Below are 27,199 nucleotides of genomic sequence, written 5' to 3'. Positions count from 1 at the left end.
CCGGACTATCTTATTGTACTTTATAGCTAGTGCAATGCAAATCACATTAAAATGGGTGATTTCAAGAATTGTTTAATTAGCCTTCTCAGGTAAGTCAGAGATGTCTCTAATACATTAGAATTTGTGATGCAAACAAAAATGGAGTTTAATATTCACTGTTTTAAAGTTCCAAATTAGTTTCTCTTTATTTCTTAAAAACACAGAAGTTTTATTCCCCAATCCTAAATCAATAACTGATTCTCAGAGGCCCCTAAAGTCACATGCAGTATGACTATCCCCTTTAAGGTATCCAGTTGTGTGTCAAGATTTGGTTCTTTAAAACGGTAGAACAGTTCCCTTGTTTATCTAAGGACCAAAGCTAGTGACAATGTGTTTGTGACACTTGTTGAATCTCTCCAGTCAAAGAGCGAACTGTCTACTCAATTGTCCACTGGGTGTCTCACAGGCATCACAACCATGTCCAAAGAGCACCACCATTCAATAGCTGCTCAAGCCTCAAAGCTGGGAATAATCATGATTCCTATCTCCACCTCCCCTCACCCCCAACATCCAGTCAATCCATCAGCAAACTGTGTTAGCTCCACCGCTAAAACTTATCTAATTCTCTTCATACTCACCAAACAGACTTAGAATTCAGAATAAATGTAGACAGGAACAGGTGTTAAATTTACTTGTTGGCTGGATTTTCAATCAGGACAATTAAGAAAACAGACAGAAAAGTAGTAGAGCTAAAGTAAAATTAAGCTAACTCGAATTCTTTTTGTATAAGATGGCCTATAAATAAATACTGGAGCTCAAGCCTTCTCGTACTGTTACTAGGCCACACACTGCTGCCCCCAATTCCTGAATGCCATTAACACTTAAAAAACAGCTTCATAAGACATTAATTTTAGTAAATATGCACACACTATACAAATCCAAACAACATTACCTTAAAGTGAAATAAGATGGAATTACTTCAAGCTTTAGAGTTACACTGTAGCAAAATATATGAGTACCTATATAGTACTGCTTTTGCCATTGCTCTGAAATATTTCTGAGGCAAATACTGGAAAATCCATATGAATTTTAAAAGGCAGGGCGTTTGGCACATAGTTGGCACACAGTAATAACTGTTAAATGAAAAAATTCATCTGGTTTTATGCCTGAAATGTTAATGCCATCAGTCACAAAGGCCCCTCAATCGTGATACTACTGAGCTAATCCAACCACATAAGGTGGATGATTACTAAGACAAAATAAAATTTTTTTAAACCTTAAATATAAAGTAACAGCAAGTAGTAAAATCAGAGTAAAATTTCCACCAAACATATACTATCTCTAACTTAACTGGCTGTTCTTAAATCTTTACAAATATGTTTATATAAAACTATGTATGCCTCTAATAATAACTGTTGAAAGCAACTAAAATAACTAACGGGTCTTTCAGCTACACAACTGCAACGTTTACCTTTAGGTGCAAAATATGAAACTCTGCCTTTCAAAATTCATCTTCCTATCTTTGCTCACGCTTTACCTACTGCTGCATGACAGACTAAATTGTCTGCCATTCTTCTTCAGAAATGCATAGCTATGCCTTCTCATTAAAGCTAAGTCAGGGGCTTCCCTGGTGGCGCAGTGGTTGAGAGTCCACCTGCCGATGCAGAGGACACGGGTTCGTGCCCCGGTCCGGGAAGATCCCACATGCCGTGGAGCAGCTGGGCCCGTGAGCCGTGGCCGCTGGGCCTGCGCGTCCGGAGCCTGTGCTCCGCAACGGGAGAGGCCACAACAGGGAGAGGCCCGCGTACCACAAAAAAAGAAAAAAAGAAAAAAAAGAAAAAGCTATGTCAGGGCTGATACTAAAAGGACATACTTTGAAGTAAACAGGGGCCAATCTTACCAGTCTTTGGGTATTAATAAGAGTAATGATTTTTACTCTTTGATCATCCTGATTTCGATGCTTCAGTTATTTTCCTAGTAGTCTACCAAGCAAACTCCTCACTTCTTTCTAGCTCAGTACTGATATTATCTTGCTGAAACAGTCCCTGAGAATAGTCCTGGCACCCAATCCCATCTTCTACTTCCTCCCATACTGCTTCCTCATCTCTACCCACAGCACTTGCTATATACCTCTCATCTAGGACATCAGCCAATGTACAATAATTATTTATATGTGCACATATACCATCCCTGATAGAACATGAGTTCCCTGAAGATGCAGACCGTATCTTATTCTATTAATACCAGCTACTACAAGCATAACCTGTGACAAACTGCAGCAAGTCAATATACTCTTTAGGTCTTCTCAGGTGGTTATGTTCAGAAGAAACGGATGCAAATCAGAATTGACCAGTAAACTTAGGAAACGATTTTCTCTCACTCCTTAAATTTCATTACCACTTCATAATGAGACAGCTTTGAGTCAGAGAAGCTGGGGTTCAATTCCTAGTTCCATCAAATAACAGCAAAGGAGATCTCCTCAACATAGTAGCTTTATAATCCTCCCTGAATAGATGAAGCAATGGATCTTCATTTTGAGAATTCGTTTTTAAATAAAACTTTGTACTACAGACTTTATATTTTAAAACAATGAATATGGCAAAATATAAAAGTTTTTAAGAAAAAAGGTAATAAAAAAATTTCACAGCAAGACTATAATCATTTTTTGCACACCCTAGACAACAAGCAAATGGTTTCCTTTTCTTAAAGGAAAGGCTCCTGTTCTCTGGTTTGAAAAGAAAATACAGTACTTTCTCAAGATCAAAATATTAGGAGGATATAATCCAAGTTTATCCCCTCCCTACCTCTGGGCTATATTTTTTATGTAAAAAAAGTAGAATCCTATTTGAACTAAGAGGACAATACAATTGTTTTGTTAATACAGCAAATGGGAAAAAAAAAAAACAGTTCCCAGGTTTACTTTATTTTGTTTCTACTCACAAAGCCTTCAATTCTTTCATCTGTTTCATCATCCTTTATCTCATGTCCCTCTAACTATTTAACTCGTGTAACCACTGGTTCCACATTTTCCAGGTCAATCCCAACTTCAAATATTTTGTCCCACTGTCCCCACAGCAAATTGCTCAAAAATTCCAAAACCTGGGTATTAATACTATGGCTTCTGGCTATGCCTCCCTTTATCTAGTTATGTGTCTTGAGTTAAGGAAACATGATCACTATAGTGCTCTTTACCCTTTAGTCTCCACTGAGGAATACTCTGCCAAGCCCAGACTCTCAAAGTATTACAAAGCAATCCGTCACTAATCTCATTATTCCAAAATATATAATATAAACATACAGTGAGCTAGAGAATATTGAGTGCCAGGTTTAACACATTAAGTTACAATAACATCGACTGTTCAACTAAAAAATAAAACAAAGAAGACCCCTCAAATTAATAGCATGGATGCAGAATTCGTATTTTCATCTTTGCAAAAATGTAGCACAGGAAGAATCACCTTTGCAGTTTAAGAAAGCTCAATTCATATCTACCACTATATGGAAATAAATTATTTTTTGCTAGGCCAGACTGCCACAAAGCTGTGGTCAACAGACCAAACTTTTAAAGAGAAACCTATACTTCCTGGGGAACCATTAAGTCCTGAACCCCCTGAAAATTTCACTCTTCCCTCTACCACTTACACTGAAAACTACTTTCATGAAGTCACCAATAATCTCCAAAAGGCATCAAAACCATAAGCCTCAATTCCTATAAAGTATTTAACTCCTTTCTTCAATTTCATGAAACAAGTGTCTCTTGAGTCTCCTCTAACCCTTTCTGGTCCTTTGCATCCAGCCCCTTAAAGCATGTGTTCTCTCTTGAACTATTCTCTCCTCAGATTTTGTCTTTTATCAAGTTTATCTCCTGCCTACCACGCCTTTAACTATTACATTTATGACGATCCCCAAATCTGTATTTCTGCTGACTTTTCTCCCCAGTTCCAGTTCCATTTTTTTTTTAAGATTTTTTTTTATTAGTTTATTTATATTTATTTTTGGCTGCGTAGGGTCTTCGTTGCCGCGGGTGAGCTTTCTCTAGTTGCAACGAGCAGGGGCTACTCTTGGTTGCGCTGCGCGTGCTTCTCATTGCAGTGGCTTCTCTTATTGCAGAGCACAGGCTCTAGGGGCGCGGGCTCAGTAGTTGTGGCTCGCGGGCTCTAGAATGCAGGCTCAGTAGTTGTGGCGCACGGGCTTAGTTGCTCCACAGCATGTGGGATCTTCCCGGAACAGGGCTCGAACCCGTGTCCCCTGCGTTGACAAGCGGATTCTTAACCACTGCGCCACCAGGGAAGTCCCTGCTTCTGTTTTATGTTTTTTGGCCGTGCGGTATGTGAGATCCTAGCTCCCCGACCAGGGATTGAACCTGCACCCCCTGCATTGGAAGGCAAAGTCTTAGCCACTGGACTGCCAGGGAAATCCCTCCAGTTCCATATTCAAACTGCTTATGGAACATCCACAATAGCAACTCAAACCTAACTAGATAAAAAGATTCACCTGCTTCTATGTCCCTTTTTATTTCCGTGGCACCTCTGCCCTCCTTAACCATTCAGAGTTAAAAACCTCCTAGTAGTTTTGGACTCTTCCCCCTTATATGTCCACTTGCTCCCTCGCACATCCAGTCAGTTTCAAGTTCTGGTGAGTCCACCTCAATAAACATCTCCCAAACCTGTCCCTTAACTTTCTAGTCCCACTGCCAACGAAGAAAGATAGCTGTTTTAAGTATAGGATGATAGGTAACTTAATTTTCTTTCCTTTAATTATATTGTCTTTTCAATTAAAAATAAAAAGATTTAAGAAACGCTTTGTTGTTGCTGGTTTGTTTGTTTTTGCCACGCTGCGGGGCATGTGGGATTTTAGTTCCCCGACCAGGGATCGAACCCGTGCCCCCTGCATCGGAAGCACAGAGTCTTAACCACTGGACTGCCAGGGAAATCCCTCCAGTTCCATATTCAAACTGCTAGACTGCCAGGGAAGTCCCAAAGAAACCCTCTGAATGCCTGAGGAAAAAGAGAAAATTTGGTGAGCATAACAAAATAGTATAATAAATAAATAACTAATTAATTAATGTATGTCAAGGAGACAGAAAAAAATGCATTTATGTTTATTAAACCATGCGTATAAAGCACCATACCCAACATCTAGCATAGAGCATGCCTTTAAATATGTAAAGACGGAGGGGCTTCCCTGGTGGCGCAGTGGTTGAGAGTCCGCCTGCCGATGCAGGAGACACGGGTTCGTGCCCCGGTCCGGGAAGATCCCACATGCTGCGGAGCAGCTGGGCCCGTGAACCATGGCCGCTGAGCCTGCGCGTCCGGAGCCTGTGCTCCGCAACGGGAGAGGCCACAACAGTGAGAGGCCCGCGTACCACAAAACAAAATAATAATAAAAATATGTAAAGACTGAGATGACCATGTAAGATCTATTAACAGATGAGGAATTTAAGGAAATATTTTAATTACCTGCCTCAGATTAGTTGACATGTTATTGAAACTAGCAAATACCAAAATATCTTTATTTGTATACTCAAATACTATCTTTTTTTTTGGTCTTAAAGAGCATTTTAATCTTTTTGTGTGTACCCTAAGGTTTGATGCCATACCACAGTACAATGCTTGAGACCACACTGTTCATTACCAGTTACAGTTTCTATTTAAAAATTCAGAAAGCAATTTTCAACTGTATATTCCAAGTCTATTCTAGGCTGCATTAGACAAAATAAATTATGGACCAAATTCCAGAATGGTAGAATAAATTGTCATTGATGTTCTCCCTAATCCTTCCATTATGGATCTACACAGAGATCACACATGTCCCGTTATTTATTCGAAAGCTTGAAAATTACCTGGCAAACCAGACTTAACTTTACAAGCCATATTTTTGCAACCTCCCATTCCACTCCCCAAGTCTAGTAACACATAAGGAATTACTATTTAGGGATCTGCTGGGCCCATTTTTCCTATCAATGCATAAAAACGCTTTAATATATTTATGTTTTTAAAAAGATAAAAAATTAACTATAATAAAGGATGTGCTTTCACATAATCATTTCATTTTTCAAAAAGAAGGGAAGACCAAGTAGAGATAAAGTCAAGCTAGGCTGGCAAACTTTTGTTTGTAAAATTAAGGTTTAAATTCTTAACAGAGACACAGTTTGGCAACTATCACAAGGTTAAATATAGAGTTACCATATGACCCAGCAATTCCACTCCTAGGTAAATATACCCAAGAGCACTAAAAACGTATGTCCACACAAAAACGTGTACACAAGTGCTCACAGTAACATTGTTCATAAAAGCCAAAAAGTGGAAACAACCCCAATGTCCATCCACTAATGAATTAATAAACAAAATGTAGTCTAGTCATACAATAGAATGTTATTTGGCCACAAAAAGGAATAAAGTGCTGATACATGCTCAGCTGATAAATCTTGAAAACGTTATGCTAAGTGAAAGAAGACACAAAAAACATATATTATATGATTCCATTTATATGGAATGTCCAGAATAGGCAAATTTATAGTCAGAAAGTAGATTAGTGGTTTCCAGGGTGGTGGGGTGAAAGGGAGTGAGGTGTGACTGGTAATGGGTATGGGGTTTCTTTTCACAGTGATGAAAAAGTTCTGAAATTAGATAGTGATAATTTCCTGCAAAAAGTATTTCATTCTGGCATTATATTAGACTTGGTCCGGAAAAGGCCAGATCACACTACAGTGAAGTTATGTGCACCCCAAGTTACCAAGGGCATGATTTTGTCTTCGAATATCTCTTTGTAATAACGAGAAACAGTGCTCCTCTTTCCTATAACACACAAAAATCAAACAAAAAGCCAAACTTCAATCATGATAAAAACTAGGATCTACCTACATATAATTATCAAGATTTCTGCAAGAAATCTTGCACATAACTTCCTACCCCAAGTTACCAAGGGCATGATTTTTGTCTTCGAATATCTCTACCTATATAGTTGTTTGCCCTAACCACTAAAGGAAGAGGAACCAGCTAGTTGTTGCTAAGTGCCATTACAGTGTCTCAGATTACCAAGCCACACAATATTCATATAACATTAGATAGCTCTGCTCAACTCATGAATTAATTGTTATGATTTTCAAATAAAACCTACTTTCTCAGCTTGCTGACATACTGGATCTGGACACCTATAATAAAAGGAAAAAGTAAGATTCAATTATCACCTTCATGAGGATGACTGGTCTTATATCATTTTTCCTAACCTACTCTATGTGTCAGGTATTCTTTTAGGTGGTACAGATATAGTGGTGAACAATATATTGCCCTCAGGTAGCATATATTCCAAAAGTAGATCTTGGTCATATAGTATTTATCATTTCCGCTTCTTCTATCCATCATTTGTTTACAGGTTTTATCTCATCACTACAACCACTGCTGCCACCCAAGATAATAATTTTCTGTCTTCCAGAGATAATCTTTTATACTTTTCTTTATTCCTCCACAATACCTAGTATCTTCTATGTATCACATATTCAGTAAAGCATGGCAAGTCTTTTAAACAAAATGGGCACTGATACCATATTCAGAGCATCACATAGTCAATGAATTGGCACCCTACTATCACATTTATAACTTACTCAGTTCAGTAAGCTGAGATAATAGAGTTTGTATAACTGGAGAGTACACATTTAAAATGCTACTTGAAATTTGTTCTTTGTGGTTTACCATCATACTGACATATGAAACTGATAATGAAGTGTAATTTAAAATAATTTATTTAAAGTAATAAGCCCCTTGTCCTAAATAACATACCTGAAGACACTTTGTTTTTGATTTGCTTCTTTATTATATTACCTACAATGTCACCAAGGAAAGTTTTCAATCTTTTATCACCAGGGGGAAAATGTATAGAATATATGGGTGCTAATACACACATATAAAAACCCATCAACATATTCTTAGAGATGAGGTATATATGCGTGCCTATGTATACACATACATACAAATAATTTAAATATGTAATATATTAAATTTAACAGTTTAAAATTTATACAAGCAATGAGTGCAGATGCTAAAACATTCAAACCATAATGTCAAGTTGTGGCATGGGCTCCTAAGACCACCCGCAGGTTCAGTGATACGTGAGGACAACTCACAGGACTATCTCTACCGTCACATTCGCAGCTATGATTTATTACGGCTGAAGTATACAAAGCAAAAGCAGCAAAGGGAAAGGAGCATGAGGCAAAGTCCAGAAGAAACTAGGCACACGGTTTCAAGAGTCCTCCCCTAATGGAGTCACACAGGACCCACTGAATTACTCCAGCAATGAGTTGTGACAGCATTCGTGAAACGCTGTCTATCAGGGAAGCTCATTAGAGACTCAGTAGCCAGAGTTTTTATTGGTGGCTGGTCATACAGGTACTCTCTGTCTTAGCAGGAACCAAATTCCCAGATTTCCATAAGGAAAGTAGGTGTTTAACAAAAACTATATTTGTACAGTAAAGGCAAAGGGAGCCATTCTTATCATGGAATGATGGGAATCCTCCCCAAAAGTCCAAGTTCCCAGACCCCAGCCAAGGGCCAGTCTTACAAGTAGGCCTTTCTGAGGATAGCAGTCACAGGCTTGTTAACTTTTTCTGCATACAATTATAAATGAAAAAGTAATCACCTCTCCTCCATATCTCTCCCCTTTGAAGTAACCAACCATGTTAAGCCTCTTTATTAATAGATATTTTATACATTGTTTCACAAAAAATTGCTGTAACTAATATACTTGGACATACTATTTTACACACATATGCAAATATTTTAAAGAAAAGATTCCTAGAAGTTGACATGATGGGTCAAAGAGTATACACATGATCAATTCTATTACAAGTGGCCAAACTGCTTTCCAAAAAAGGCCTTACCAGTTTACCTTCCTAACAGATCCAGAATACTAGTTTTTCTCTATCCTTGCCAACATTTGCTATTATCAATTTCTGAATTGCCATGATTATCAATTTTTGAATTTCACCAAATTTGGTGAAATCTGATAGACTCCTCAAAAGTTAACATTAATTAATTTGTATTTCTCTGATTATTGAATAGGTTGGTGACTTTTCCCCCATGTTTAAATAATTATTTGCATTTTTCTTCTGTTAATTTTCTTAGCATTTGTTAATTTTCCTATTGGAGTGTTATATATAGAAGCTACTCATATATTTTAGACAATAATCCTCCAACTGTTTAATGTGGTTAAAATGTTTTATCTCAATCTACTGCTTATCTTGCATTACCTTTTGTATTATAGATGTCTTTCATTTTTATGAGGTCAAATTTGAGCTTTATTATTACAATATTTGTGCTTTAAATACAAGTCAGGAGGAAAAACACTCTAATTCAGACTGGCTTTGTCCCTAAATGTTTCACCAGTCTCTTTACACTGGCAAACTGACTCCTTTAGACAACTATTACATTAAAAAAGTTTACCCAAATATGGTGGATCTTTTTTGAACTTGCTTATTTTAAAATAAAATGAAAAACTCTTATAATTCAGCTACCATTTTAGACTACAAAGTGAAGTCTCAGGCAAAACAGTATTCTGCATCGCTTTGTGAAGTGACAATTCTTAGGTACAAGCTAATTTCTAATAGGATGAGGCCATTAGGGTGACTTGGTACTTCATTGTCAGCTTGACTTCTCTGAGCCATACAAAACCTCCTGTAATAATACTTAATGTGTAGTGTGGGTACACTGGCAATCTCTGGGAGTAAAACATTTTAAAGCATATCCCCTATAATCAAATAAAATTTATTATTTAAATTATAAATCTTCTGTTGGCTAGAACATTTCATGAATGACAAAGACCAAATCTTTTACCTCTGAAAAACTGATTTAGCAATTATTCTAAAAATTCATACTATTTTTAACCAATTCCTTGTTTATTTAGAAGTCTTAATATATAAATTCACCAACGGCCCTACTATATGAGTTATTTCTATAAATGTTCTTTTTGATTGTGCTTATTTAGTTAATAATGCTAACTGCTGTTCCCTGAAGTCTCTTCTTTATCCCCACCTTTATTTGTTTGCTCACAGGGTTCCCTCTACTTATAAAGTCCCTCCACCAAAATTCACCTATCCTTCTAGGCTCATTTTGAAAGCACTTGTTTATTAAGCATTCCATGACTCTCCTAACAGTATATGATTTTTCCTTTTTAAGAATCCTCATTTAAAAAAGAAAAAAAAAAGAATCCTCATTGCACAACAACATGAATGTACTTAATGCCAATGAACTGTACACATAAAAACGGTTAAAACATTGACTTTCGTTATGTACGTTTACCAATAAAACAGCTTCCCCCCCCCAAAAAAAAGTAGAGGGACTTCCCTGGTGGCGCAGCAGTTAAAAATCCACCTGCCAACGCAGGGGACACAGGTTTGATCCCTGGTCCAGGAAGATCCCACGTGCTGTGGAGCAACTATGTCTGCGTGCCGCAACTACCGAGCCCACGCTCTGCAACTACTGAAGCCTGCGCACCTAGTACCCATGCTCCACAACGAGAAGCTACCGCAATGAGAAGCCCGTGCACCGCAACAAAGAGTAGCCCCCACTCGCCACTAGAGAAAGCCTGCATGCAGCAACGGAGACCCAATGCAGCCAAAAAATTAAAATTAAAAAAAAAAAAGTATAGAGTGCCAGGTAAACAGTAACACAAGGCTTGGCAGTAAGAGGGTAGAAATGGGAGATGGGATCCAGGGTTAAGAGAGGAGGGGAGAATAATAAACCAAAACAGTACATTTATTAGCTTTCTGAGCAATCCTCACTCCCTTCCCCAACTTCTCTTTTCCCTAAAATGTCTACAGCTGATTTACCTTTCAGGACAACTCATATATATGATAGGATTTCATAGACAGGAGTAATTTTCCCACTGCTTTAAAAAAATAACATAAAATCCATTCAAAAAAATTTTAATGCAAATTTGTCCTACCCTCTTCTCAGTGCTTTTGACAAGCTCACCCATGACTTCTATTCCCAAATTCAGGGTTAAATCCAAATTCACAATTCTTTTTGTAACTCCTCAATCCATTTACCCTCTACATGACCCTGCAGGTTCTGTTCCTAACTCTCTAGGACTGAGAGTTTATCATCCTCAAGTAGACACTTAAGTGTCCCGAATGTTCCATATTCTTCCCTGTTATTCTCAGTATATATTCTTTATCTCAGAAATCTCATCTTCTTCCGTGAGTTCAACGATCACCCATACACAATAAATTAGAGAGCTACAGGGCCAACCACGACTGGCCTGAGATCTAAATTCAACTCAAACTCTATACATCTAAAATTGAACTCAGTACCCAACTCCTCAAATTTATCTTTCCTCCTGTATTCCCTATCTCATCACTACCACTTAGTGTCCACATTAGCTCAGATAAATTCTTCCTCACCCTCCCATATCACCAAATCTTGTGAATGCTATCTCAAAACTGCCTTCCAAATCCATCACTTTTCTTCATATTCATTGTCACTGTCTCCAGGCCCTCCTGCTTGAACAGCTCAAATAGCTTTCTAAGCAGTCTCTGCTTGTATCCTTACCTCTCTGCATTTTATTCTCCACACAGCAGCCAAGGTGATCCTGTTAAAATGTAAGTTAACATCATACCTAAGAGTAAAACTCATGTCATTTAGAGTAAAAGCCAAAGTCCTAACAATGACCTACAAGAACCCTGGATAGTTTGCCGTAACTCCCAACACTATTACAAATCTACTACTCTCTTCCTCACCCATTCTGCTCAAGCACACTGGCTTCCTTGATATCCCTTCAATACACTCTTAACTCAAATACTTGGGCACTTAATGCTCTTTCTGTCTGGAATACTCTTCTCCCAGATAACCGCATGGCTCATTCCCTCACTATTTCAAGTCCTGGTTCCATGTTTTAACCACCCTACATAATAATATCCCCTATACCTGTCATATGGTAGACTGATCATATTAATAGCCTGATTTTCAACTCTTCCTATATTAAAACCACATGTGACTTCACAGTTCTTCCGACTTAAAAGGTGTAATTTATCTCCCAACCCCTTGAAGTTGAGGTGGCATTATAACTTGCTTTGGCCAACAGAATGTGAGATCATTTTGGAACATATTTGAAAATATTAGATATGGCATAAACAATATATGGTTTGCAAACAAAACATGGCTTGTAAACAGTATAAAAACTGGCATATAATAAAGCAACAACAGAAAATTAAATGTGTTGGTTAAATATTCATCTTATACTTCTGGTTTAGATTAAATTGCATTTTCCAAAAATACCTTAAGAATAATCTACCAGCCATCACAAGAATGTAGAGAATGAGAAAATATCAATATTTTATTATTCTTTGAAACTCTTAAGCAGCATTAGAATAATTCATGTCACTGTAGTCTACTTTACAAGATTTGCAAGATTCTCTCTTATTTTTAAATATCCAATATTTAATTATATTTCCCTTAAGACCTAAGAGCATGAAAAATAGAAAGTATGCTGCATCTGAGCCAATAATAGAGGAGACTAAAGAGGCAGGTGAAAAACTAGGTATAAATGATGCTTCAACATCAAGGGCAGGAAGGACTTTAAAAAAAAAGTCAACAGTGCTGAATGCTAAAGAGGCAACAAGAAAGCTACACACTACTACTATAAAGTGTCTACTGGATATGTCCAGGAGATCTAAGGCAACCATAGTAAATGCAATTTCAGCAGAATGGCAGTGCTTGAAATCAGCTTACAGTGGGGGTTAAAGGAATGAAGAGGAGGCCAAGGAAGTAGAGCTAGCCACTGCCCACCTAATTACTCATTCAAGGAAGCTTAGTTTAAGCCTTCATTTTACCATTAATAACAGTTTCTTTAAATCCTTTCACACAAAAAAATTTCTAGCTTTTGAACTATTAAAATATCCATCCTCTTTACTTTTCCATAAAATGAAAAGATCAAAGCATCTGGTATACTGAACATTAAAACAGTGCTTCTTACTTTAATAATTAATCTTCTACTGTCTAAGTTATAAAGTAATGAAAAATATTTGTTATTTTGTACAACATCTAATAATGCCAGTGAATGGGTTTAGAGATATTTGAACATATTCAATTTCTTCAAATAGTTGCAAAATCCTATTATTAATACCCACCTACTCTGTGTTCCTCTTTGGCATTTACATATAACCTATTTACAGCACTAGAAGTAAAGAATTACAAACAACTAGGCATAAATTACAGGAAATTTCTAAATTACACAGTGCATCCAGATTTATCTCTAACACCCATTAATGAATCTTAGGCACAAAGAGGCCAATGGACAGAGTAGATAGAGAAAGCTAAGAAGACAGAGGTGCACAGGCAAGCAGCTACACAGCACAGACAGAGGCACACTGACAACCAGGCAAACACAGTATTACAGCACTTAGGTTTTAGATGATCCGGGAACTACAATTGGATTTATTTTATTAATGCAAAATCTATTGTGAAGAAAATACATTAGTCTTTGAGACAGTGATAAATTTCAGATACATATTCAGAGAGAGAATAAAAAAATGACAATATAATACTTGAATAAAACTGATCTTTAGAATTACACTTCCTTGCAAGAAGGTAATGTTCTGGTTCCATATTTTAACACTGAAAAATTACAACTTAAATCTTAAGTACCATAAATATGCAGCTTATAGATTATCTTAATTTTACAGTTTCTACACAGAAACCTTACAAGTTTGACGTTTAATATGTACTGAATATGTGAAATAATGCTCTGCCAAAGCCAACAGAATGTTCTCTCAACTCACAAGGACTCTTTATGCTTCTTTTTCCCTTCTCTGAAAGAAGGTGGGTGGAGTTTATTTGGGGCTGAAACCTTAAAATAGTTTTAAATTTTTTTGCTGTTTTGCTTCAAAACAAATACACTTTGGGCTACCTGCCTAGTTAGGGGACTATCCCTTTTCTCTTTAAGAAAAGTACCTACCAATCACATCTGAACAAGTTCACCACCTTGGTCAACTCCACACATTTATACTACACAAAACCCATTTCATCGGTGGCAAGTAGATTGATGTGATGTGAATTTCAGGAATGTGAAAGTGAGATAGAGCAATTCTAGTCATAATGAGTTCTTCCCCTAAACTGAGATACAGTGAATGAGATAGGTTAGATCACTGTAAGGGATGCCTTTATTCAATAGCAGGTGCAGCCCCAAGCAGTGAAAGTCAAATACAGACAGCTAAGAGTAAAGCAGGTGCACAGAGAAGCAAAGACAAGTATCCAAGCAGCCCTAGATAGACACAGAAACTGATAAATATGGAGAACCACAGAAAGACAGAGGGGCTGAAATGAAGAGTCACCCAGGTTACAGATGGCTCTCCATTTCTTGGTTCCTGTCCTTAAAGCAACTCAAGGGCAGTATTCTACTGCAATATTTTTTTTTCCACTTAAGCTGGTTTGCAAATAGGCTACAACCAAAAATCTATACCAACAAAGAAGTTTTCTATAATTTTCGATATTTATGCCCCCCTTTTTTTCCTTTATTGACTTTTTCCCTAAAGAATAAGAATGCAACTGTTGGTCTAAGCAACATCATGTCATAGAAAAAGCATCTTACTGTTGTACATCTTGCTTATTTGGGACAAACTCGGCTCTGCCAACTTCTAACCGTAAAACCTGTAACAACCTCCTTAAACAGCTTTCTTGTTCCCTTTAACATCAAAGGGTCTAGGACCTATGAGTAAATCCAGTGTACACAGTGAGGGGAGGTGTCCAGAAAAGCCACATTCTCCACATTTTCACAGCACGGGAGCTAGAACTCCTTTCCTTTCTCACTTTGGTTCTAGCCCCAAATGTGTAGTCTCAAAATCTCTCAGTCATCTCCTAGAAAACTCAAATATGCTGAGGAATCCAAACTAAACAGAGGCTTACCATTATAAATAACTTGCTGAGGTTCTAAAGACTCTTTTAAATGTAATTTTTTTACAGTGCACTTTTAAAAGAAGCCAATGAAAAACACTGATCTGGCCACTTAAGAACAATATAAACAGAGAGTGTATTACTTTATATATCTGGGATAAGGTAAAAATACCAGATTTAAGAACACTGGGCTTCTGGAACTCCATTATTAAAAGATCCTTCAGGGACTTCCCTGATGGCACAGTGGTTAAGAATCTGCCTGCCAATGCAGGGACACAGGTTTGAGCCCCGGTCCGGGAAGATCCCACATGCCGCGGAGCAACTAAGCCCGTGCGCCACAACTACTGAGCCTGTGCTCTAGAGCCCACGCGCCTAAGCCCGTGCTCCTCAACAAGAGAAGCCACCGCAATGAGAAGCCCGCGCACCACAACAAAGAATAGCCCCCGGAAGGGTAGTCCCTGCTAGCTGCAACTAGAGAAAGCCAGAAAGCCTGCATGAAGCAACGAAGACCCCACGCAGACAAAAAAAATTTTTTTAATAAAAAGATCCTTCATACCAAACAAACCATACATTATAAGAGTGAACAACTATGCCACAATAATGAGACATCAAAACACTCCTCACCAAAACATTCAGGAATGCTGAGGCCAATATTATATTCATCTCAAGCTCAGCATTTAAGCTGCTCTCCCTTTGGGAATCCCCTCCTATTTGTTTGGGAATATGGGCTTTGCTTATTTTTTACACTGCCACCCTGTTCCTCTCATCTAAAACCCACAGTTCTTATCTCTGTGTCTTTGCAAGTGCTGTTTGCTTTCTATCTCTGAAATGCCTTTTATCCTAATCCACATGACAAACTCTTCCTTCAAGAGTCAAGTCAAATGTGGCCTCCATGCTGAAATTGTCCATGTTCTATCCAGGCAGATTTAGGCTCTCCTGCCTCTGTGGTTTAAATCTTGAATACACTTCCCTTAGAGTAATACCAAGTCTTTAACTACTATTGACCACCTTCTATGTACTACATTAGAAGCTTTACATACATATTATCTTGGTCCTTCTAGGTAGGTATTATATTCCCAATTTCCCTAGATAACCTGCTTATAATCATACAGGGCCAGGACAGAAATTAACTACCTGATGACTCCAAAGCTGATTATCTTTCTACTAGTCTAGAGTTTCTAAGATTTTTGGAACCCAAACCCCTTGAGAATCTAACAGCTATGAACCTTCTCCACCCCTCTCCCAACGAGCTTACACACAAAACACTATGTATAATCTGAAAGGGTTCGCAAACCCCCTGAAGCCCATCCACTGCTCCCAGGAAAACTTCTTGCTGCTTCTCACAAGTCTATTCACAGCCAGTAAACTTCTTAAGGGCAACAACTGTCATATTTTCAAATATCAATTCTAAACACAGTACCTAGGGCATAGTGGGTACTCGGTGAACATCTTCTGAATGGTGGATGGTAGGAACCATGGAAGGATGACAGGGCTGCCATTTTTGCATTCCTTCAGAGCCTACAAGGGTAGCTACTCAACTGTTGTTAAATAGCTTTTCAAATGCAGATTGCATCTAAAAACAGTTACTATAGGAAATGTAGATATTAGCATACACCCCAAAGCCTCTGAGATTAACACGATCCACATTCCACATTCTCTAGGAAAAACTTTTGGGGAGCAACTACTTATATCTGCTATAAGCCAGTTCACAGACACTATAATATTATACAAATGGAAACAAGTATCTGTGCTATTTCAGATGGAAGGAGATAACAGTCGAGGTTTGAATGCATGAATCTAAAAAATTTAACTACTACCGGAAATATGAAATGCTGGGAGAGGGGTTCAATTCCTGTTTAGAAGAGACTAGTGGTTTAGAAGAACTGCATGGCTCTGGACTTGCCTTAGCAAGTCTTCAACTCAAATCTAATGAAGGCTTTTTTCCCATGGTATTAAAAATCAAATTTGCACTGGAGAACAAGTGCTTTAAGATAAACTGGGCTAATATATTTATCTCAGAAAGTGAGAGTTAATTACAATTCTTACTTCTGAGTTCTGGGTGAATGTGGTAAAGTCATTCTAAATTTTTAGTGTTTTGATCTTCAAGGTATTTGTCTATAAAATAGAAGGCAAGTTTTCTAAGAAAGGGGAAAAATATGCTCAACAGTACAAACACAGATAAGCAAGATTTCATTCATTCAGTGGGTATGCTCAAGGATGAGAAATAGCTCGTTCCAGAGGAACGAAAGGACACACACTGCAGAGTACAGGAAAGGTATGAGAGACTATGTTAAGAAGGCTCTGGAAGGCCCGGTTAAGAAGTGTAGACTTTATCCTATTGGCCTGTGATTCTAAACCAGGGCAAAAGCTACAAAATAGGCAGCAGGGGGATAGGAGAAAGGGAAATTCGTAAGACAGACATATAATTATAGTTTGAAAAAAAGCAGAGCTTGGGTCTGATGCTTTGAGTTGCCTTAGGCATTTAAAATTCCAATAATTTTAATGGTCATCAAAGGGAGCCTTGAGGGTTTTGTGAACTTATATTTTTCGATGATAAAAATAAAAACATGTTTCCAATACGGTTCTACATAAATGTATTAAAGAAAATTGAACTAGGCAGCAACACGGGAACTCAAACCCACATCTTCTGATTTTATAACCCGTATGCCCTCCATTATCCCACAGATGCCAACACTTGAAAGTGATATTTTAGGAAAGTGAGCATGATATATGGAATGAATCAGATGAGGCAAGAAACTAGAGGCAAGGAGAGAACAACAGCTATTGCTGTAATCACTCCCAAAACACCCACGATTTACAAGATACCACTATTGTTGAAGAGATGTCAGTGACATGTTATCTGGATTTCCTTAATGAAATCTAAAACCAAAAGTTAAAAGTGGACATTTTATTAAAATTAATCATGGTGTGGAGGATATACAAGTAGTTACTTTAAGTGGTTCCCTCAATCCTTATGCATATCAACCAGTGTCCAGAGAAAAATACGCACCGTACTATTTTTCACATTTATGTAGAAGATATTACAATTAATAAAAATGTATTTATTTAAAAGTTTTACTAAATTCAGTCTAATACTTTATCTTTTATTTTCTTTTTTCAGTGGATACTAAAAATAAAACAACATTTGTGCCTGCACACCTGTAGGTAAGAGGAAGAAAAAGCAATTCTCATGCTGGTCTAAGAGACAAGCCCCTTGGACCACCTGAAGAGCCAAACTCTGTTTTACAGCATTAAGCTCGCTACAATTTCTGCTAACGCAATGGCCGTTAATGCTTATTAAATGCCAGGCACTATATTAAGCAATGGGGATACAGAGATAGCTAACTAAGTCCCAGTCTGTAGCCTTGGAGGCTTTCAGTCTGGGGAAATCAGAAATGTAAATGTTTATGAATCTAATGAACTGAGTGCTATAGAAACCCAGAAATGTTTACCATACGAACAAAAAATTTTAATCTATCTAAATGTTAATGTCTAACTGTCAGTTTCAATCTTTCAAAAATCTTTTCCAAATTAGATATCAAATATTGAAGGAAGAAAAGTTAACAATATTCTAAAATTAAATACAGGAAAACATCCTTGAGAATTAACACTTGAGGTAAATTTTTATTGGGCTATCTCAGTGAGCCATGTCTGGAAAGTTACTTAAAAGTTCACTTCCACTTTTGAAGTTAGTTAAAATATAAATATGTTTGGCTGGACACTCATCAAAGGTAAGAAAATCTTAACTAAACCAGTGGCACTGGGAAAGGACTAAGATTAGCTCAGATGCTACGACTGGAAAATATTTCCTTTCACTCTAGCTTTAAAGACATGTTAGACATACCGCACCATTTATATAAGCTTACTGAGATATTTTAAAAACCTACAAGCCAACCACAAGATAGCACTTCACACCCTCTAAGGTGGTTATAATAAAAAAGACAGACAGTGACAAGTATTGGTGAGGATGTAAAGAAATTGGTGGGAATGGAAAATGTGCATTCTCCTGGTTGAAACGTAAAACATGGAGCAGCTTTGGAGAACACTCTGGCAGTTCCTCAAAATGTTAAACATACTTGTAGGTACATACCCAAGATAATCAAAAACATTGTGCAAAACAAAAACTTGTGTAAAAGGTTCATAGTAGCATTATTCATAAAATAATACAAATATATTACATCTTGTGTATTATTATATACAAAATATTCCAAAATGTGAAAACAATGCAAACTGTCTATCAACAAATGGATAAACAAAATATGGTATATCCATACAACAGAAAATTATTCAGTCATAAAAAGGAATGAAGTATTTCTGACCACGCAACAACACTGATGAACCTTGAAAACATTAAGTCAAAGGAGTCAGTCACAGAATACTGATTCCATTTATATGAAATGTCTAGACGAGGCAAATCTATGGAAACAGAAGGTAGAGTAGTGGTTGCCAAGGTCTGCAGGGAACGGGGAGGAAGGGAGAAATGACTGCTAATGGGTATGCGGTTTCTTTTGGGGGTGATAAAAACTGATTGTGATGATGGTTGCACAATTTTGTGAATACACTAAAACCTATTAAATTGTACAACTTAAATGAGTGAATTTTACACTAAGTGAATTATATCTCCATAAAGCTGTTATTAATTTTTAAAACACCTACAAGCCACAATATTCAACAGTTTAACAACGATGAAGTTTTTTATACTTATCTAGTCTGTGCAGCATGAAGATCTTGCCAGGCTTTCAGTCCTTCCTCCCCTCCTACTTTTTAACAAATCAAATCGTAGCCTTAAATCAAAACTTCAGAGGTCTTATTTAACCAAAAGACAAGTTCTTTTTATCTGTCTTTTAAAATTATACTTAAACAGCAATCATTTCACAAAAAAGAAATAGATAAGGAATGCATATATGAAAAATGTTCCTATCTCATCCTTTTTTTAAAAAGCAGAGGGTGGGAGGGGATCTGTGTCTTCCTCTGGCTTCTGCCATCTCCTTTCAGAATGTTAAAAGTAAATGGAAGAAATTTATACCACTTCGCCTATTTCTTCTTCAACCCACTATAGTCTAGTTTTTTCCCATACCCCAAACCCCAAACTGCTTTTTCTAGTCACCAAATCACTCCTACTTTGCAAATAGAATGGGTGCTTTCTCAAGCTCACCTTACAGGTCCTCCCAGAATTACTGTATCAGACTTTGGTGACTACTCCTTTCCTGAAACTCTCCCAGGCTTTTCTGACATCCTCTGGGTTCCCTTCCTTCCTCTTTGACCACACCTTCCCGGGAGCAATCACTAGCACTTCCGTTTAGAAGCTGCTCTTTAAATGCTGATGCTCTTCGACCTAAAGTTGGTCACTCTATAGGCTTGTCTGAATAAGCTCGTTTCACTTTCCTGCTTTCAAATAACTCTTACATGCTTTAATTCTGTCCCGTCAGCTCTCACATGCTCTACATTTCCACAAGATGTCTCATAGGCACCTCCTTTTAACGTGTCCAAAGCTAAATTCATTCTCTTCGACTTTGAAATTTCTTCCAACCATCTTCTGCTTGGTCTCCTCTGCTTGTTTCTCCTCTCTTCTTCCTTACCCTACCAAACAGTACCTTCCAACTTGAGTGACGGTATACCAAGCTAGAAACTTTGGAGCCATACTACAACATTCCTATCTCCTTCACTACTCACATCTAGTGACTCTTTGAGACCTCTTCCTTTATCCTTATCAGATCCTTTGTACACTCTCTGTTCTACTGTCTTAGTTTAGCTCTGGCCCTCATACCTCACTCCCTATATTTCAACAGCTTCAAAAATGCTCTCCTTCAATCCGGTAATCCATTCTTCATACTACCATCAGAATCAACTTTCTGCAACACAAATCTGTCAAATGACTGCTTACTTTTCTTAAAATATGCAGCGATCTGCAGAGACCTATAGTACTGATTCTCAGCATTTTACCAGAACCAACCTGAATGATATAAGTGAAGGCTCAAAGTAAAGCAGGCTGGGGTGGTGAGGGGACAACTGGAGGTGGGGAAACACTGCTGCAGTGTTCAAACAGAATGTCTATTTTCTTAACACCTGCCTACTTTCCCTGTAACTCTAAGACCTGTAGTGTGTTACTGTTCAAAATTACTACTACTGATCTATAGTATTCAGCATAGATTCAAGAACCTTCAAAACCTGATCCCTACCTAGGTGTTCATGTTAGCCTTTATCATGCACTATTTCACTGTTTCTCAAAATCTGGTGATGGCCCACCCCCAGACCATTTCAAAGAGTCCACGAGGTCAAAACTCTTTTCCTAACGATACTAAGTTATGCTTCCTCACCTGTAAATATGCAAATGCACAGACTTTAGTACAAGATTTTTTTTTAACACTTTCATTCCCTTTTGGAGTGTACAGCGGAGTTTTCTAGAGGGTACATGACATGTGATACTGTGAAATGTGACAATGCAACAGTGTGAATGCAACAGCTATAAGAATCCAGCTCTCTTCTATTAAGCCAGACATTAAAAAAATTTGCAAAAATATAAAAATAATGCTTCTTCCCACCAATAACTTTTTAGAAAATAATTACTTGTCATAAAATATAGTATACAGGTTAATATGGAATGGTTTTATTATCATTATTTTAAAGTAAATTGTATTTTTAAATATCTTCTAATTTCTAATACAGTAAATAAACAAAAGGTCTTTGGAGTCCTCAGTAATTTTTGAGAGTGTAAAAGACTCTTAAGATCAAAAGGTGTGAGAACTGCTACATTATTTACAGCAGATCATCTACCACTCCCTAAATATGCTCAACTCTGAAACCTCCATCCTTTTGCATGGCGATGCATCCTCCACCACCTGCCTAGTCCCAGCCAGGTCCTAAGGGACCTCAGATGCATTCTGGAGAAACGGGATAGAGAGAACAGGTTTTGAAGTCAAGCAAGATACTTAACTTCTCAGAGTGTGTTCCCTTACCTGTAAAATATAGGTTATATCTACCTCATAAATTGCCGATATGTTAAATAAGACACAGTGTAAAAATATCTGGCGCAGTGTTTAACATATAGTAGGGATGAAAAGATGTTCATTTCCTTTCTACCTAAAATAATTTATAAAATCACAAACACTACTGTAGTAAGATTAAAAACAATACAACAATTATTTAATCATAACAAAGCAAGCACACTGGTTGTTTTGAGCAGTTCCTTCAGGATTACTATTAGTAGAGCAGATGGTTTTATATAATAAATTCCCTGAAATGCATAACTACTACGGTAGTTCTGCAGTTACTTGTGATTGATAAATTCAGATTAATTTAAAATATCAGTTATTGGGACTTCCCTGGTGGTCCAGTGGTAAAGAATCCACCTTGCAATGGAGGGGACGTGGGTTCAATCCCTGGTCAGGCAACTAAGATCCCGCGTGCCATGGGACAACTAAGCCCGCCCACCAGAACTACTGAGCTCACACACCTCAGCTAGAGAACCCGGGTGCCACAAACTACAGGGCCCACGTGCCCTGGAACAAGCGTGCCACAACTAGAGAGAAGCCCACGTGCTGCAATGAAGATCCCAACTAAGACCTGACGCAGACAAAAATAAATTTAAAAAGTAAATAATAAATCTTAAAAAAAAAAATCAGTTATTTTAAATAGCATTTTAACATAGGAATGCTTGCTATTACACCTCAGTTTAGCCTTAGAAAAAAATGTCCATAAATCTTCTCCTTCCAGTGTTTCACAAAAAAGTACTATAATTCACACCTCCTCTGCATCCTGTTTTTTAAATACTCTACTAAGTCCACTCATTAAATTTTTGTTTTCATCTCCATAAGTAGAAATAGAACCAGTTTTTAAACTGAAACTGCCATATTTGTAGCTTCACTGTTGTCTTTTATGATTTTTTTTATATACAAGTGTCTAGTGTATAAACTTTAGCCTAATCAGAATAAATTTACTTCTTGTTTCAGTACTTTAATTATACATGATAAAGCTTTAAAAAGCAAAAGAAAATTACTGAAAATGGAAAGCCCAGACATCTCTTTTTCCTTCTGTCTCTAGTTACATGTAACTGACTACATAAATTAGCCATTTGAGAATATAGAGACAGCACAATAATTTGTTAGATGAAGACCCTAAATATTAGTTTCATATTTCAGTCTTGTGAAGTAGGTAGTATTTTTCTTCTTTTAAAGGTGAGAAAACTCAGTTAACTCATTTTCTTTCAAGTGGCCTGCCCAAGGTCAGAAAACTAGCCAATGGCAGAGATGGGAGTAAAACATCTGTCAAACATAAATGTGCACCACCCTACCATACACATTTACTTGTCATGATCACTGTCTCCCATTTCATAAAGAAGACTAAAAATCGAGATAGTTGAGATCACGTTCTGGATCTGCCACAGCTTAGCTATTTGATCATCAACTTGTAAAGTAATCATTTTGGTGCCGTAGTTTACACCACCTCAATACCTTAGTTTTCTCCTCTTTCACAGAATGGGGTGCACAGCAGGCAAAGGCCAAGAACAGACAACTCACAGAATAGTTAACAAGAGGAAAAATTTCTACCCTTACTAGTATCAAGATACTCAAATTAAAACAAGATACCATTTTTCAACCATCAAATTATCAAAGATCCAAGATAATTATTATGAACACTCATACAGTACTGACAGTTGTATAAACTGACAGAACTTCTTCAAAAAGCTATTCATAAACACATATTAAATGTTTATATCCCTTCATCTAGTACTTCCATTACTGGAAGATATCTTATGCAATAATCCAAAATAAAGAAGCTTTATGCATAAGTGTTCACTACAGAATTATGACATATAATAGCAGAAAATAAATGGCCTAACATTCAACCATAATAAAATAGTTAAGCTAAAAGACAGTGGCTAGGTGAAATATTATATAGCCACCTAAAATCATTTTTACAAATGAAAAACACTTAAATATTAAGCTGGAAAAAAATTTCCAAGAATATTAAATGGTATTGATTATGTAGTATGGTCACAGAGAAGCATTAAAAACATTAACAGAGATAGCCTTTGGGAGATGGGACTACAGGAAGGCTGAGTGGAATAATGGAAAGACCACAGTTGGAATGCCCATTCCACTTTCCTACAGGTAAGGCATTCCTAATTATTACTGTATAATTTCCAAATTTGAAACAATGAACATTATCACTTCATATCTGAATAAGGTTATAATACAGTAGCTAGATTACCCCTAAGGCTCAGTTCTAAGAAGCTAAAAATTTTTAAATGCATTTTTAATCCATCTCAGAATTTAAGAACAACAGAAGAGTTAGAATCTATCAGGGGATCTCCTATTCTCTTTCCATGGCAGAGGGGACAAAGTTTCCCTCCAGCCTTCTAGTCAAGGGAAAAAGAGGCACCAACGAGCAACCTTAATTACAGCTATTGCTTATCAAGTCACAGAATAAAAAAAGCAAGCACTACAAAAGAACAGCCCTAGTAATCAAATCTCAAGTGTAGAATCCCCTAACTACCCCTAGGTACTATGGAAGAAAAAGGAAACTCATTTAGTCCTGGAGAAATGAAATCTCCAATAGGAATCCCTGACTCATCCCCAAAGCATGAACCCTAAGGCTACTTCCCCTGTACAGGAGTTCAGAGACTGGGCACTTGTCCTGATGGCCTGCATCACCAAACAATGCTCTTTCCTGACAGGATATGCCCATAGATAACAAGATGATTAGCATGCAAAGAATAAGTGGCCAGGGACCACACCACCTCTCCTTCCACAACCAAAATAAGACTGTGTAAGACTAGTTTTAAACATTTAAAATATTCTAAATAAATATTTTCTTCTCTTTTGGCCGAAGAGTAGTAAAAAGGGGACTCTGTCCAATTATTGTGATACCATTCCAAAGATACCAACACATTTAAAATTCTCAATAGTAAAAAGGGAACATGTCTTCTTTTCTTTAACCTTTTCAGATCATAAAGTAATTTTTCAAATACATAGGCTAAATATCAAGAGAAAATCTTTAAAATAAGGCATAAATTACTTAATCAACATTTTCTACACCTTCAAAAGATACTAACAAAACCTAACTCCTAGCCTCCTCTATTATTGGTCTAGGGAGGCGGGAATCACAAAGCTCCAACAACACTGTTACAATATTGTATAAGGTGAAGGGTTAAGAATTTTAACGCTAAAGCTTTACTAGACCGAAGTCCCTTTAAAATGTGAAAAATTATTTCAGCACTAAAAGCCATTTCACCTGCACCTTGTAAACAATTAAACTGTACTTTGAAACAAAAACTAGTCAATGTTTGCTGCTCACTCACTTTTATACACATTAACTGTGTATCCCTTGAACAATCGCGAATTTCAGAGTTAAGTGACTATTCCTGGAGGTGTATCTGGCCCGGGAGCAAAATTTTCCCTAGCTTATTTCCCATTCCCAAACCCCGCCAAGACTAAGGAGCAGCCACTTCCCAAAGTCCCACTTCCTTTTCCATTCCCCAGACCTCCAGGGTTTCCAACGCCCCAGTCTTGCGCAATATCCGTAGGAGCAGCCGCCGCAACCACCGCCTCCTAAGCCGAGAAACAACCCTAAAGGGAACATTGTCCAGCAGAAAAATACGGGGCGGGGGGGGGCAATGAAGGAAGTCGACTTCTCCTCCCACGCCTTCGGATCTGACCCCCTCGTAGTGATGGACCAAGAGCAATTCCACGACCAGGACTTTTAACCTCCTCTCCAGCCCGCCTGTACAAGCAGAGGGCGGAAGGCGGGGTAGGGGGTGTCGGATGGGGGGGGAGTGTTGGGGAGACTTCGAAGGTTATCTCCCACTTCAGGGCTTCGGCCCGTACGGTCGCCTCCGCCTCAACACGACTATTGTTCCCAAGTTCCCCACCCCCACCCCGGATAGGAAGTGATAGTCACATCCCCTCTGCCTTCGGCAGTGTCCCCTAGGGAGTCTGAAGTAGGCTTCCTTCAGGATAACCACGCACCTCCCCACCCGTACACACACACGCGCTTACCCCCTCAACCTCAAGTTACGTTGACCCCAAAACCATCTCAAACCTGGGTCTCAAGAGACCAGATATGGAACAGGGGTAAAGGGAAATTGAGCAAACCACGAGAATGCTTAGCGACAGACCCTTTCCCATGCACGACAGACCCTTTCCCATGCACCGGAGATAACTGCGAACCCAGGAACGGCAAACAGTCCTACCTTGCCCACCCCAGTGACCAGCTTGAGCAAAGGGACCCCACGAGTTAATTGCCACCTTAAGAGACCCGTTCCTCCCTCAGCCGCGACCCTCCCTGGAGGGGCAGTTGGATGGGGAGGTGAGGAGAGACGAGCCCCCCGGCCTGTACCTCATTCGCCTCCGGCTCCCGGCCCGAGAAACAATAGGTGGTCTCTGGCGGCGGTGCTGAGTGCGGGCTCGGCCGGGCGGCCTCTCCCTTCGCGTCCCGGACGCCGGCGGAGGGGGCCGCGATCGCGGGAGGAGAAAAGGCGGCCGAGGGGCGGAGGCGACCTCACCTCCCGCCGGCCTCCGAGTCCACCCGGCCTTGGGGCTGGCGCGCGCCCCCTCCGCCCCTCTCCTTACAGCCGCACACAAAGCGCTGGCGGCCCGGGCCGGCCGGGCGAGGCTGCAGTGGGCTCCGGTGCCGGCGAGAGGAGTCGACAGCGAGGGGAAGGACTCACCATGAAGTCCCGGGCGAAGTTGTCCTCCCCATTGTGGTCCGGACTCTTCATGGCCTGGACCCTCTGTATGAATTTCCTCAGGATCTCCACTTGCTCCATCCTCCCGAGTCCCCTCGGCTGCGGTCGCTGGCCCCCCCGCCGCCCTCCCGCCCGGCGCAGAGCCCGCTCAGTCTTCCCCAGCTCGCTCCCCCTACCAGACCCCTCTCTCCCGACCCCCGCCGCTCCCTGCTCCTCCCCACCGCCCAAGGCGGTGGCAGCGGCGGCACCAGCCCGGCTCCCGATCCTACAACTTCCAGGAGCAGCCGCCGCTCTCCCACAGTACGGGGCGAGCCACTGCGGCTAGCGCCAACCCCAACCCCCAGCTTGCTCCATCCTCCTTCCCCGCCCTCCTCCTGCTCTGCCGGAGACGCCGCCACCGCCTTAGGAACACGGCTCTCCGACCGCCCTGCCCCCCCCCCCCAACCCCTTCCCGGTTCCTCCTTCCCTCCCTCCCTCCCTCCCGGCTAGCAGCCGCAGCCGCCTCTCCCCACGGGCTCGCCCCCGCCGCCACCCAAACGCGCGTCTCCGCGCAGCGGCTCCGTCCCGGGCGCTACGCCGCGCCGAGTCGCCCCCGCCCGCCACGCCCCCAAGCCCGCCCCGCCGGCCCTAGCCCGGCTAGGAGTGGCTG

General features: G+C 39.2%; 1 protein-coding gene across 1 annotated transcript in view; it reads right to left on the bottom strand.

Annotated features, from left to right (window-relative positions):
- PTPN12 (protein tyrosine phosphatase non-receptor type 12) overlaps nucleotides 1-26,935 on the bottom strand; it is an 87,012-nt gene extending 60,077 nt beyond the window's left edge. Inside the window, exon 1 of the mRNA XM_065883744.1 lies at nucleotides 26,533-26,935. Coding sequence (XP_065739816.1) covers nucleotides 26,533-26,631 — 99 coding nt within the window. The 5' untranslated portion in view covers nucleotides 26,632-26,935. The remainder of the gene's footprint in view (nucleotides 1-26,532) is intronic.
- Between the last annotated feature and the right edge of the window lie 264 nt (nucleotides 26,936-27,199).

The sequence above is a fragment of the Phocoena phocoena genome, chromosome 9 (genome assembly GCF_963924675.1).
Source record: "Phocoena phocoena chromosome 9, mPhoPho1.1, whole genome shotgun sequence".
Taxonomy (NCBI): domain Eukaryota; kingdom Metazoa; phylum Chordata; class Mammalia; order Artiodactyla; family Phocoenidae; genus Phocoena; species Phocoena phocoena.
This window is presented reverse-complemented; position numbering and strand designations above follow the sequence as displayed.